Below are 14,882 nucleotides of genomic sequence, written 5' to 3'. Positions count from 1 at the left end.
TTTTAATTCATTCAACTTTATTTTCCATTTTTTGCACCAATTGGTGATCTTATCATCGGCTTGTTGAAGTTTTTCGGTAGTGTTCGCTATTTATTTCCTTACTGCCGGAATTGATGAATCATCCACGAATGTTGCAATTGTGACATTCTCTATTTGTAGCAAATCATACGTCTACAACATATAGAGTGTCGGCTATAAGATAATTCCTTGTAGAGCTCCAACTCTTATTTCTTATAATTCAGAATATTCGTTATTTTGTTTAATTCTGAATAATCTAATGAAAATGTACGATTCAAGTAATTCTACATATTGCTTCATTAGTGCGCTGTTTATTTTTTGAATTAAGCCTCTGTGCCATACTTGATCAAAAGCTTGAGCAACATCTGCGAAAATAGCCATAAAAATATATTTTTCTTCTAGCGATTTTTCTATTAAAAGAGTAATGCGATGCACCTGATCAACTGTTGAATGTGAATTTCGAAACCCAAACTGATGGTCATGATTTGCTTTTTTCTTCTTTATTATATGTTTCATTATTATCAACAGGAGTTTTTTAAATACCTTAGATATTATTGGAAGCAGTGATATAGGTCCGTACCATTTTACTTTGTTTTAATGGTTTTTCTAGCTTGAGAATCATTATTACTTCTGCTATTTTCCAGGCAGTGGGCACATGCTTTAATCTAAACACTGCGTTAATTAACCCTTTGACCGCGGATGACACCTATAGAAGTCATCAAGAAAATCGCCAGAACCTTAATTAAATTTGTATAATTTAAGGTCGAAAAAGACTTTAATTTAGTGAAATAATATTTAAATAACTTATGGTATAAATAGGTGCTCCCCACATATTAACAAATAACAAAATGGTGCGCAAAAATATCAGCCGTGGTGAAAGGGTTATATGTTAGTTAAACTGAGAAAAAAATGTATGCGCTTTTTTTGCATTTAGCTTACTTTTAAGTAGTAAAGTTTTCATAGCTAAACTTAAAAACTTTTTTCCGTAAAATTAAATTTAATAACTTATTTATAAATCTACAAGTATCAAATAGAACAACAATACAAGCAAAATATTTAATTAATAATTGTGTCAAATGCTTCATGTAACTTAAAAATATAATACAAAGAACGCATGAGTTGAACTGAAAGTCATACTAGCAATCAATATTTGATATTAATAATAAATAAATAATTTATATCAATTATTTGAAACAAATTGAGGGGAAGAAGAGTGAAAAAATATATTTATTGTATATTAATATTTGAAAATAGCTAAAAATATTCCTTCTTTGATTATATGTATATGTAATTGAATAACCAAATAAATAAAATATAACATAAATAAAACCGTTAAAATATGTAAACGACAATGGCCGCCATGAAAGTTGTTAAGACCGTTGGGTGTTGTTGGGCTCGCGTCATAAGGTGGGCGTGGTGGTGTGGGGCGTTCGGACGTCTCCCCATTATTTGTCGAACAACAACGGACCGTCGCTCTCTCGCGACTCTGCAATAATCGCCGTTCCCTTGCGCGTTCGTTACAGGACTCCAGCGGCGAGGACGAAGCCCCGAAGTCGGTGCGTCCTTACTCTTTGGGGAATGTCGCCATAGCGAAGAAGCTCAGAGAATATAAAGGCACCAACATCAGGACCATCGAGCAGGCCGAATTGGCAATATTGCTCTCCAAGCCGCACTTCAGGGTAAGTTAACTCTTTCTTTCATCTTTACATTTTACATGGAGAAAGTTTCGATGACTTGTTCACTATGTGTCACTTTCAAACCGCATTACTATTTAATTCATTGTGTATTGTTATCAATTGGGTACGGTGCTACTTTACAAGGTTACGGTGACTGTTTTGTTCTATTGTTCGGCTTGGCGTGGTTTTTATCTTAGTCATACTGGAATCTTATAAGATAACCTAATTTTAATAAATTCATTATTATTAGTTTAAATATATTTTGTTTTATTTATTTATATATTATACAATTATAAATGACGTTTTTCAAGTATGTTTAATTTTTAAAACGTATTTATGTAACAAAGCAGTTTTAGTCAGAACAGTGATGTATGTAAATCAGGGGTCCCCAAACTTTTTGAAAACCAGGCCAGAAAAAATCCCATTCACAAGTTAATGCCTTAAAAATTAAAATATTTTAAAAAAATAGCTCCACGGAATACCTTTTAATTCTACGCGCTCTCTCATATGTGCGTTTGTATCAGATACTTTTGACCCTCATAAATCAACAAATAAAACTGATACTTTATGGTCCTAGTATTTTTTAACATGTTTCGATTCAAGCTACGCTTACTACCACGAACTGCGCAAATTATCAAATGACAATTTCAACATATACCGGATGTTATCAATTAGTTAACTAAACATAGGCAAATATTTTTCCAGATGATCAATTTAAAACTGCGTATTATATACCAATTGTAAAATATATGCACAAATTATTTTTGTATAAAATCCATAAAAATTAAAACCAAAGTTTAGTTTGTCCCTGAGACTGTGTTGTATAATATCATATGATTTCTGCGATCATTTTATTTGATCTGACATTTTTTATTGTAAAAATGGATCATCTGTAGCAAATACGGAATATTCTTCATTAATTTAAATTAAGTCAATGATTGGGAAGAAGATTAAGTCACACCCTCGCTACTTTACCGAAAGACACTTTCCAGGTGTGTTCCTTCCAATTGCAACCGAGATTGTATGTCAGGTGTGCAAAATAGGGATGTGATGTTAAAAAAGACGATACTATTGCCCAAAATGTATGGTTGCATTATGTGTCATACTTTGTTTCAAAAATCATTGTGTACACATACAGTCCGTTCAAGATGTGAACGCTCATCGACACAGTATTGATGAGAAATATAATAGGGTGACCATGTGAAATTGCACATTCAATTAATTTTTCCTTTTTTAATTTAATTTGTTGAGGAAAATTTTAAATATCACTTTCTTACTTATTTTGTTTATTTATATACGTATTTAACTCAAAAACATGATAGCAGTTTTGGAATCACTCTTCAAGTTTAATATCTGTTTAATATAATATTTTTTAAAAATACCAATAGAATATTACAGGAATTGTTTTATTGATTACAAAATTACACAACATGACCATAATTTATAATAAAAATATAACACATCATAATTTTTAATTCAATTTCCAACGTATGGTCAGCCCTGATTTAGTATTGGTAATGTTCTATGTATGCATGCATGCGTACACGCACCCTTATTTGCAACACAACGATGACGAGCGTTAACATCTTAAATGGACTATACATACATGTTTCTTTGCTATTTTCAGAATTTGTAAAAACAGCAAACAAGGCAACTTTTATTATTTTTTTATTTGTAACTAGAGGAACTGTCAATGCTTCGCTATTGCTCAATTAGAGAATTAAATAATGTCATTATACCAAGAATTTGAGATACTTTTAAATAATAATTATAAAGGTGGCGCGCGTCTAAAGCTTAGTTTATGGATTATATGTGACAGGATGCCAATATTCAATATTAAATTAAACATAAAAAATTGCCAGCGGGGATGTGACATCATGATATGATGTCAAAATTATCAGAAACATGTTTGAGCCTAACAACACGGTAAAAACAACAGCGTTATCTATCGGATTTCATTCAAATTGCTCTCTAAACACTCCCGGGACTAATAAGAAGAAACTGTGAAATTGTCAGTGAAATCTGTGTAGCAGTTTTTGAGTCTGTATAGTACACACATACGAACATTGCCTTTTATTTATATAGATTTGAAAAGTTCTTCCCGCCGAAAATGTCCCGTATTTGTATATCCTGAATCTGGTCACCCTTATCTCTATACATCTTATCTCTCACTTATTCTTATCACTTCATATTTATTAGAAGTTGATCAAAAAGGAGATGAACATAGTGTAAGAGCAAGCAAGACAAATGTACTTATCCAAGACCATACTGAATCACTGAATCATTCTTAGTGAGCGGTGTGACGTAGTTCACGATCTCGATGAGTGGGAAACATATTGGGAGTATGGTCACAAATTTTTCAAGTCGGTCGTGCGAATAGGAGTAGTGTTATTCGGGAGGCTGCTGTACTATGAATCTTAATGATATAGAAATATTTAAAAAATCCATAAATGACACTCCTGAAATTCTCGGGTTATCCCTCAAATAAAATCTAAAAAAACAGTCTCGAATCTATCCCGAAAATATTTTTTATAATATGTCATTTCAGTGAAATCATATCGTAATACATTTTCACCAGTAGATATATATTTTTACTAGTGAAAATATAACTATTTTGCCAAGTGCTAGTTAAATCATAAGATTTCAACTATTAAATAATTGTTACCCAATTGAAGAGTAGATTATTTATTATCAACTGAGCTGTATGACTTGCATCTTTACTCTCGTCGATTTCAATGCAAAAATCCGTGAAGTCAAGAACTTTTTCTTTGAGTTGTTCCTTCACATTCTCTCCTTTATCTTCAATTAACAGGAAAGTGTCATTAAGCTTAATAATCAAAATAACTGACATATTCTCGCTTTATTTATTTTGGGGTTAATAAAATCTTGACATCAGCTTCATTATTGAATACCTTTGAAATTTTTTTTTACCCAGATGTCCAGTGCAATATTTCATAGCCTAACTCGTTCAACTTTTGAATGGTCTATTGTGCGATATGTAGTGCGCATTGTCGTGCAGGAGAATTGAACCTTTTCGATTGCTCAGTGTAGATATTAGACGTTGCAGTTCCTAAAACATTTTATCGATTTTTTGCCAATAATTTTTAGTTCTAATAATTTCATCAGGGTTATACAATTATATCAACCACCAAAACAGTCACCATTAACTTTTGGTGTAATTTATTAACTTAAATTTTGCCTAACTGTTGTGCTTTCTATTGTCGGTACATGTCCACTTTTCGTCGCATGCTCAAATATAATCAAAATATAAATTCTTTATGTTGCATAAAAAAGCTCAGAACAACATTTTGATCTTTTTTTTCCTCATGCTGCACTCATTTATTAAGCATATTTTGTTTTCCTAGTTGTTTTTAGTGGCTAAAAACTGTTTGACTAATGATATGCAAAATCTTCTAAAGATTAAAATTTTACCGCCCATTGATAAAAAAATGTTTTTTAGACAATGTGTTGTTTTGGAAAGAAAATAAAAAAGATCAAAGAGTTCTTTGCGTTGTCTTTGGGAGAGCTGCCAAAAAAACACACAATACGTTTTGTCTAGTTGAGTGTAATGAACTTATGATTAATGAAAGAGTAAGTGTTTTATAAATATGATTTTCTTAAAAATGATTATAATTCGGAAAAAATGTATAGCACTCGTCTATAACTTTTATTGCAATTATAAAATAGCTAGACAAATAGTTATTAGAAAATATAGAAGTATGACAAACAAGATTTTCAAAAATACAATATGCTACACATATCATTTGTTCACGCTGTGCAATTTTTGTTATTTTTATATTTTAAACTGCCTATCAATTACATCAACAGTGTGAAAATTTGAAACGTTTCACTAAAAAACTGCTATTTTTCTAATGGATGTGTAAATATGCATTTGTCCTATAAATTACTTCTATACGATAAATATCATTTATTATTCATCCATGAAACTAACTTTTGTTTACTAGTATTAATGCATATTCAAAATTTTTTATAATATTACTGTAATCAAATTAAAAATCATGTCCTCAATAAGGTTTTTATACGAAGTCAAACACTTGTAAAGCTTGCCGATGTGACCGTTTTTATAAAATATTGTTTCATGGTGGGGAGTATGTTGACGCCAGATTTGCACGGCCTTTAACATTCAAATGTAGCGGTCGGTGCGACAAGCTTTTAAACAAATCTGTTAGAACACATTGCAATAATTGCGACCCACCTTATATATGTATATATTGTTCTTTGAAAAGTTACCCATTACTCAAAAATTTTAATTCTTAGTAAAAAGACGGCTATTTTTTTTTATAAAATTACAACCATAGCTTATGTTAAATTGCTTCAAATAAATTCATTTAATCATTTTTTATGTTTTCAGGCTCTGCTTGACGCTCATGATAAGGTTGGCGCTCTTTGGATATCGCGTCTGTTGAGCGTCGCGTGTTCGGAGGACATCATTGATAATTCAGTGTTTGTCGGTGACGACGGCGAAATGCCGGCCCAAGATGCAATCAAAATCGTTGGAATAAGGAAGCAGTCAGATCAACCTCTAGGACTAACGGTGAGTTTTAATTCATCTTCGGACATTGCAAAAGGTGTTGTTTGTTTCACACCATTTGGTTCAATTAAGAGTGGGTGGATAACAGTGAATCACCTGTTCCATTACTGTTGCATCAATTGATATCTTAAAAGCAATTTAAGAAATTAAATAATTATTTTTTTATTTTTGCAGGTTGTGGAAGATGAGCACGGTCAGCTCGTGGTGGCGCGCGTCCTCGCCGGGGGCGCCGTGGCGCAGCAAGGGCTCCTCGGACCCGGCGACGTCGTTTTAGAAGTTAACGGAGAACAAGTCAATTCACCGAATCAACTACAGGAAGAATGTGCCAAGGCCGGAGATCATATCACGCTCAAAGTCGGCCCCAATAATCACCTGAGACCATTAGTTAAACCCATAAATAAATTAACGGTAAGATAAATATGATTTATATATAGTAAAAACAATTTATTAATAAAGATTCATTTCATGGGTTTTTATAGTGCTATATGAGACCGCTGTTCGATTATAACTCCGAAGAAGATACACTGCTCCCTTGTCAGCAAATTGGACTCAGTTTCAAACAAGGAGATGTCTTACAAGTATGTATTCAATTGTAATTTCATTTAAACTACCGATCAAGAGTAACCAAATCATAAAAACATAATGAAATTAAATCTAATTATTATTTAAATATAGTTCGGTATGTTGTCATATTTTGTGTAAATATATGTATCGAATTTTAATTAACCTAATTTTACCAAGAGATTTGAAGACCCACTTTTTATGTTTTAATGTCAAAAAAGTGTATAAATAAACTCAATCCTCAAAGGGATTAACCGGGTTTCTGATATATATATATCAGACAGTATTTTTTCTGGGTTTTTTTTACGACTTTTTATATTTGAAAAATGCAAATATATTAACATTATTTTCATTTTTGAAAATCTGGTCACTATATACCAATTTTTAATAACACCCGTCAAATAAACGGGTTTATACCCATGAATCTAGTGGTAAAAGGCCGTGCGAATATGGCGTCAACATACTCCCCACCATGAAACAATATTTTATAAAGATGGTCACATCAGCAAGCTTTTACAAGTGTTTGACTTCACATAAAAACCTTAGTGAGAACATGATTTTTAATTTGATTACATTAATAGTATAAAAATTATTTGTAAAAGTTTCGGATGTTAAACTTGATCAAAAGTTTTTTAATAACCTATAATTTGCTGATGTTTTATTTTTGCTAATTCCTAGTTTCTTTAATTTTTTTATGTAAGTTGACATGGATTATTTTTGTTTCCGAATTATTAAGATACGCAATAATTTATTATGACGCTCCACTATTTGTATATTAAATATTGTTGTTAAATATTTTATTTTTTAATAGATTACCGATCGTAAAGATCCCAACTGGTGGCAAGCTTGCAAAGTAGACGATCCTAGCTCTGTAGGTCTGATTCCTTCGCCCGAATTAGAAGAGCGACGTAAAGCATACGTTTCACCGGAAGCTGACTATGTTCATAAAATTGGAATTTGCGGAACTTGGGTATGTGGCGTTATAAAATAGCAAATTACTATTCCGTTTCTTTTTTTTGCATATTTTTTGCCCATTGTGATGTAGTGGGAAAACCTGTTAAATCACGGCGGTCTTAATTAAATTAACGAACAAATTGTTTTATTTTTTAAACAGATATCAAAAAAGAAACGAAAGTTCGTCTTTGAATCTCGCAGTGCAAGCGATTTTGACGGTGCTGATTTAGTCATATACGAAGAAGTCGCCCGAATGCCTCCGTTCAATCGAAAGACTCTGATCTTGATTGGATGCGAAGGCGTCGGACGGCGCACTCTAAAAAAGCGGCTCATCAACAGCGATCCTGAGAAATTCGGCTCAATCATACCTCGTGAGTATCACTATGTAGCATTTAATTAAAGTGATATTAATTTAATAAATACTCAAAACCAAAAGAAGAATCTTGAAATTCGACCAAACTTGACGTGCTTTTTTTTGCCTCTTCGTGGTGTTTTTATTGAAACAATTGCACCTTTATTTAAATTTCATAATCATACACATTTAAAGCAATTCTTGGTCATCAACAATTTCTTTACGATTCTGTTTTTGTTGAAAATTAACAGTTTTTAAACATATTTGTCTTAACCGTATCATGTATAAAATTAAGCACATTTTTTTTAATTCAACTCATTTCAGACACGTCGAGACCGATGAGACACCTGGAACAAGACGGTCAGACTTATTGGTTCCGTCAACGCGAGGACATGGAGAGGGAGATCAAGAACGGAGAGTTTCTGGAGTACGGAGAGCACAACGGCCATTTGTACGGCACCCACTTTGACTCGATCCACTCTGTGATCAACAGTGGAAAGATGTGCATTTTGGACTGCTCGCCATCCTCGCTTAAACTCCTCTACAACTCGACAACTTTCTTGCCGTACGTCGTGTTCATAGCGGCTCCTGGAATGGACCAACTGCGGAATCTGAACTACTCGTCGAGAAATCTCCAGGTATTATATCGATATATTTTATTGGCATGTTATAATATCTGTGTCGTCATCGTATCTTATTCAATATCCCCAAACATAGTTACTGCTTATCCATTATTTTTCAGTGTATTATGTAAATTATTTACTATATTCAAAATAGTGAGATATGTTAGCTTTCTTTTAATTATTAATTTTTTTTATTACTAATATATGTATATATGAGTTTTTTTTAATGCGTAAATTAAACAGTTTTAAAATGTTTTCTAAATACATTTGGCATGTTATCATTATGTATACATTACTAGCTTTAGTATCATGAGAAAGGCATTCATCTATCAAATCAATTTCTGTTGCATTAAGTAACTCAACAATCGTCACTGTGAGGACATGGTAAAATTGATCCATTTTTTTGTCAGTTGTGTAAAATAAATATACTGCCACTGACATCATCTCTTGAATTAAAAAATAATTATCGGCTTTTATATGTTCGTATTTATTTATTGCAAATCTTCCATTGCAACACTACAGGCGCTAGCCCAATATGTTACAATGGGGTAAACACAATCAACGACGAGTAATTAAATATATATTCATTGTTACAGCTAATCAATAGATTTTATATTAATTTATCTTCATAATATTCATCCATGAGATTAGGAAAATCTAGGAAAACCTAATATGTGATGATCGATCAGAATCATAATTATGTAATAATTACTGATTCCGATCTTGATTTTGATAAAAAATTAAAAACACTAGAACACTAAAAATCCACATAGTATTCGAACCCAGGTCTTTCAGGTATTAGCCACTAGCTTAAATAATGTTCTGATTTTTTTTATCAAAGATGTTATGTTACTCAGTCTAAACAAATTTTTGTAAAGTTGCATTACCCTAGGAATTTGCAGCAGTACGTACTGTAAAAATTGAGTTATCAAGTTTTTTAATAGAATATACAGAACAATAGATTTTGTAAATTTGAGTATAGGTGTATCTATGTTTAAATTTTTATTATTATAATGGTGCATATGAAATGGCAGATTTTTATTAAATTGCTTAGATTAAAATCTATGTAAAATCCAGAATCAATATGAGATGTGTCCATTTTTATGATTAAAAATAAAATATCGAATAGTATCTGTATAAGACTCAACTATTAAAATTTTATTTTAAAGTTATACTTAATTTATAATGTAGACTTCTCCTAAATAAATATATATCTAACTAAATCAATCATCCTTATCATCAAATTACGACCATAGAAACTATTCTTACAGTTAAATATGCTCTTTATTATCTGACGTTTCATTTTCATACGCATGTTTGTAAGTTTATTTTGGCATGTTTCTTTTTCTCCAGTTTGACAGACAGAGCTCGATAAGATTCAGTTCTCGCAGAGCTCGCACTTTGGAATCTCTGGCTTCTCTCTACGAGGTATTTATAATACTAAAGCTAAAATTTACTTATCGTTTACACGAAACATATACATCGAAGGGAAGCTACATTATTTTGTTGTTATTTGCAGGAAGATGATTTGAAAGCGACCCTGGAGGAGAGTGCCTGTCTACAGAGGACTCACGAAAAGTATATCGATTTAGTTGTGGTGAACCAAGACTTTGACGCCACGTTCAGAAGAGTCGTCGAAGCTTTAGAGTCTCTGTCCACCGACCATCAATGGGTGCCCGTCAGTTGGGTTTATTAATAGCGTTTTTCTTCTAAAAAGCTGCTGCCCGCATCGGAGTCTCGGCGCCGTTTCACAACAAGACTGCTTCGAATAAAGCCTAATTTTTTTATGTGTTCCATAATGTTCAGTAAAATGTGTCGCCATTCCATTTTTTTACATGTATAGTTTAATCGATCGATTTAGATAGTTGAATTTGTTTGTTATGTGGCCATTGTTTTTTTTTTTATTAACACATCTCATGCGGGGCCGATCGAGCGTAAGTTAATGAGCGACGCGGGCGTATTAGGGTCGCGCCGCAATTAGTCGCGACAGCATATAAATCATTAAAACATTTTAAATCTTTACGATAAAAAAAAGAAGAAATATAAACACTCACCTAAAACAAAAAACTAATTTATTTGCATTAGGTAAACTGAAAACGTTTGAAGAATATGCATAAAAAATATAAACAAGATCGGGATTTTTTTTTTATCTTGGCCACATGTGGCAATTACGCATGTAGGATTGGGGACAGACCCGAATTATATTCGTATAATAAAGTTAACGAAAATTTAACAGATGTCACTGTAAATCATAAATATAATAATATAATTTTCGATCTCGACCTAAACACATGTAAGGGTGAGGACAGTCTCGAATTCTACTCGTAAAAATTTTTTTTTAACAAAAACTCACAGATGTCACTGTAAACCATAAATAAAAGAATATAATAAACAGAACTGTGATCACAGTCTCCCGCTACCGCGGTAAAGATTTTGGTAATTGTAATCACAGTCTCCCGCATACAACGATTGGCGGACTGGGGACTGTGATACTCGTCTCCCGCATGAGATGTGTTAATATTGTATGCACTTAATCCTGTTTGAAAGCACTTAATTTACTCGGTCTCGGTATTATATTAAGTTGTTGAATCATTTCTTGTGGAACAACTTTACGATTATACAATGACGTGATCTGATTTTAATTAATAGTAAATGATATTATACAAAAATTTATATTTCGTTGCTAAAATGTACGACGAAATTTTTAGAAAAATATTATATATATGTTATATTTGCGTAGATGTACTACGTTTATTAGCTACTTTTATATTTATAATAATTTACTAGCTATATTCCGTCCAATAGAAGATCTGCTTGATATATTTTATTTTGTAAATGTATGCGAACGAGATCCTCATCTGAATTTTTTATTGAATTTTTAAGGTGCTATATAAGATTTATTCATTTACAATCTATTTTGAAATGAAGTATAAATATTATATTACATAAAATCTGCGATATTTTATCTACTTATCAATTCGAGGATCTTTTATAAATATACATTTATTGATAGTTATAATTATTTTAAATCAAATATATATATAAGCAAATTATTTTGCTGTTAATTAGTATTAAAATTGTTGTCATTTTTATTTCGATTATTGTTACTGATGTACAAGTTTTTCTCGTTTTTATATTATAGGTAGTGCCTCTTTGCCTCTTTGATATTATTTTCAAACGTCAGATTACCATTGTGAAACAACGTTACTATAATAAAATAAATTTATTACTGCTTAATATCTCGATAGCTTTTATAACTATTTTTCCAAATGGTTCAAGAGTGTCATCGCCTCAAAAGTTCAATCATAGTATTATACTTGTTTTTACTATTGTATGAATCTCGCAAATAAATAAAATCGTCAAATTTTCCAATTTTCTTTATTTTTTAATTTGCTTCTACATCAATTTCCTGATTTATATATAAATTAGTGACGAAAATATCTGTGTCGGCCATAAATCAACCCAATCTGAATCTGCTTTAAACCAAATTTCACATCCTAGTGTCCAAAAATACGACCTAAATCAGATAAGATGTCGGTAGTACTCAATCTTTTTTGGGATTAGTTCCTCTATTGGAATGCTTAGCGGCTATCTTGAATATCGTCGGATCGATGTGATTCAACGGAGCATCCATGGTCATCGTATTGGATGCCTTAGACTTTTCACAGTCGTTGAGTAAATGCGGCGCCATCAACAAGAACAGTTGCTTAAAACATACAACGTTAACGCACATTTGTAAATACAACTAAATACTTTGACATGACTCTGGATACTAAGCTGCAGTGGAAGGAACACATATAAAAAAAGAAGAACTTAAAATAAAATATAGAAAGTTATGGCTTATGAGAAGAGGTTTGTGTCTACGACATATTTCTCTGGGGATGTGCCAAACAGTGCCACATTAAAATGATTAAAAAAATTCAAATTAAAGTTTTACGAAACATGTTGAATGTTTCGTGCTATATATCGTGACCTAGGTATCACTAGAAAGACGTCACCAGTGATATAAAACGTTTTGCTGCCAAACATGAAACAAGGCTTCAACAGCACGTCAACATCAAGGCAACAAGCTCCTCAATGTGGACAACTCGAAAAGACAGCTGAAGAGGACTAAGCGATTCGAACTAGTCTAGTTATCATTACACTCATCATGACACTCATTAACTATTAGTGAAGTGTGAAGCAGAAAACTTTTAGACCAATGGATAAACAAATAAATTATTAAATATAAAATAAAATTATTTGTAGGTCATAAAGAGCAGTTTCAAAGTTTAAAAAAATAAATTAAAGAGTGACTAAACTTACAATAGCTATACAGACTTTCGTAAACTACTAGCATTAACCAAAATAACAAAAATGTATTTGAAATGTTAAATAAATAATATATACATATATAATACCTCTGTCCATGATGGTAAGCCTTTCTTGGTAAAAACTGACTGCCATCTCGGCAAACCTTGATGCACCAAAGCCATCCGGAAGTAATTCACAAACGAGTCAGCCAACCACGTCCACCAACCTTCGTTTTCCAACAACCAAATAGTCCAATTTCCATCCGAATACACTAAGCACACCTTCCCTATGCTCTTGCAATCGTCCAATTCGAATATTTTACTCTTCGGGCCGATCTGTGGCCCTTTATTCGGATTGTTTGCCGCATTATCCAAAAGCTCCTTTAGCTGCGGAGTCAGATTTAAATCGGTTAACGTGTTTATGTTAATCATACCGACCGGTAATATCTCATCATCTGCATAATAATAAAATCAATATTGTTGTTTTATATTCAAGTCATATTGGAACTCATTACTTACTAGAGTATTGAAAGCTCCATTTCAGTCTGAAGCCGTCTGTCGATAGATAAAATTGCCTGAGATCATCAGGGAGTGACGCACAGTGTCTCTGTTCCCACGATGAAAGACACATTCTGTCCGCCGGCCATTTTTTCTCTACTACTATATTCGAGATGCGCTGATTGCTTTCTATTAAATTACACAATCAATGAAATATATGTTTTCTGAAACAGTTCACAATCGTACCTAATACTTTAGTAACACCCAATAGTAAATTCTCATAAAATGAATCCTCAGACACTAAATCGTTGTGGTGTGACATTTCAGATGTTGGTAAATTGATATAACAAAAACAGCACCATAGTAACACACAAATAAGATATTTTTTTAACAAAACTGAGTACTGTTGTTATAAGATACAATAATAAAATTGATTATTTTGTAATTAAAATTTTAAAGCACAAATTTTGTAGCGACTAACGATAATATAGGATGCAAAAGTCAACTTAAAATGAATCAAATATTATCTCTTTAAAATCAATAATGAATGTCACGTTTTGCGTTAAGCGCACATAATATCATTTCAAGTTTGCTGTTTTAAGACCTTAAAACGTTAAACGCTCAGATCGCTCTTTGCGTGACATGCGATCCGAATACATACATCAAAATACAATACTGGACATTGACTTCGTGGTTTAATTAGAATATCTCAGATAAATATTTGTCTTACGTGCAAGGAAAATTATAATATTTAAGAATTTAAATATTATGACTTACTTTATGTTAATATTATCTACGCTTTAAAGCAGGGGTGGCCAACCCACGGCCGCCTTGAAAATTTTTCCGGCTCGCGAGATTCAACTCACTTTTACAAAATATATTTATTTTATAATGGCCAATATACTATATAGACAATTTTTCACTCCAAAAAATGTTTATAGTGTATCTAAATTTATATGGGGATATATAATTTTATTCATAAAAAGATATATGTATATGGAAAATTAAATTCAAACTATTTCAGTGCAAACAGTATGTTGCAAGTATGCAACATAGTTTGTACTGAAATTGTTCGAATTTGATTTTCAATATATATTTTGTCTTCATTATTTAGAGTAATACTTAACCCTTAATATTTTTTTCGACGATAATAAAAAAATCATAAAACGAAGGATTAACTAAATTATTTTTATTTATTACTAGTGTGAGGGACATACGATTATAAAATTTAGAATTACACTGGCAACATCGAAGCAAAACGATAGTTGAAGATGAAGTTAATTGACGACGCGACGGAAGGACGTCTTCCTTACCGATCGGTGCGGAATTATAAACATGTTACCGTCAAAATAAAAC

At 31.9% G+C, this 14,882-nt stretch overlaps 2 protein-coding genes across 3 annotated transcripts; one reads left to right on the top strand and one right to left on the bottom strand.

The window, feature by feature from the left end:
* Positions 1-1,390: 1,390 nt before the first annotated feature.
* vari (MAGUK p55 subfamily member vari) lies at positions 1,391-10,616 on the top strand. Its single transcript, XM_088181698.1, has 9 exons — positions 1,391-1,697; positions 6,067-6,249; positions 6,421-6,654; positions 6,726-6,824; positions 7,619-7,777; positions 7,922-8,132; positions 8,438-8,751; positions 10,090-10,164; positions 10,256-10,616. The coding sequence occupies exons 2-9, from the start codon at positions 6,181-6,183 to the stop codon at positions 10,430-10,432; spliced, it is 1,338 nt and encodes a 445-aa protein (XP_088037824.1). The 5' UTR covers positions 1,391-1,697; positions 6,067-6,180; the 3' UTR covers positions 10,433-10,616.
* Positions 10,617-12,100: 1,484 nt separating this feature from the next.
* Positions 12,101-14,441, bottom strand: LOC148237307 (tubulin polyglutamylase complex subunit 2). 2 transcript variants are annotated; one of them, XM_088181700.1, is made up of 4 exons: positions 14,304-14,441; positions 13,548-13,715; positions 13,137-13,483; positions 12,101-12,442 (listed from the first exon to the last, which is right to left on the bottom strand). In XM_088181700.1, exons 2-4 carry the CDS (start codon positions 13,657-13,659, stop codon positions 12,281-12,283), a joined length of 621 nt encoding a protein of 206 aa, XP_088037826.1. In that variant the 5' UTR covers positions 13,660-13,715; positions 14,304-14,441; the 3' UTR covers positions 12,101-12,280. The 2 variants fall into 2 exon arrangements, with proteins under 2 accessions (XP_088037826.1, XP_088037825.1); XM_088181699.1 differs by lacking the exon at positions 14,304-14,441 and adding an exon at positions 13,773-13,962.
* Between the last annotated feature and the right edge of the window lie 441 nt (positions 14,442-14,882).

Source organism: Plectrocnemia conspersa, unplaced genomic scaffold, assembly GCF_051122295.1.
Source record: "Plectrocnemia conspersa isolate PC_06_02 unplaced genomic scaffold, ASM5112229v1 ptg000002l, whole genome shotgun sequence".
NCBI classification, from domain to species: domain Eukaryota; kingdom Metazoa; phylum Arthropoda; class Insecta; order Trichoptera; family Polycentropodidae; genus Plectrocnemia; species Plectrocnemia conspersa.
The sequence above is the reverse complement of the archived record's forward strand: the minus strand, read 5'-3'. Positions and strand labels throughout refer to the sequence as shown.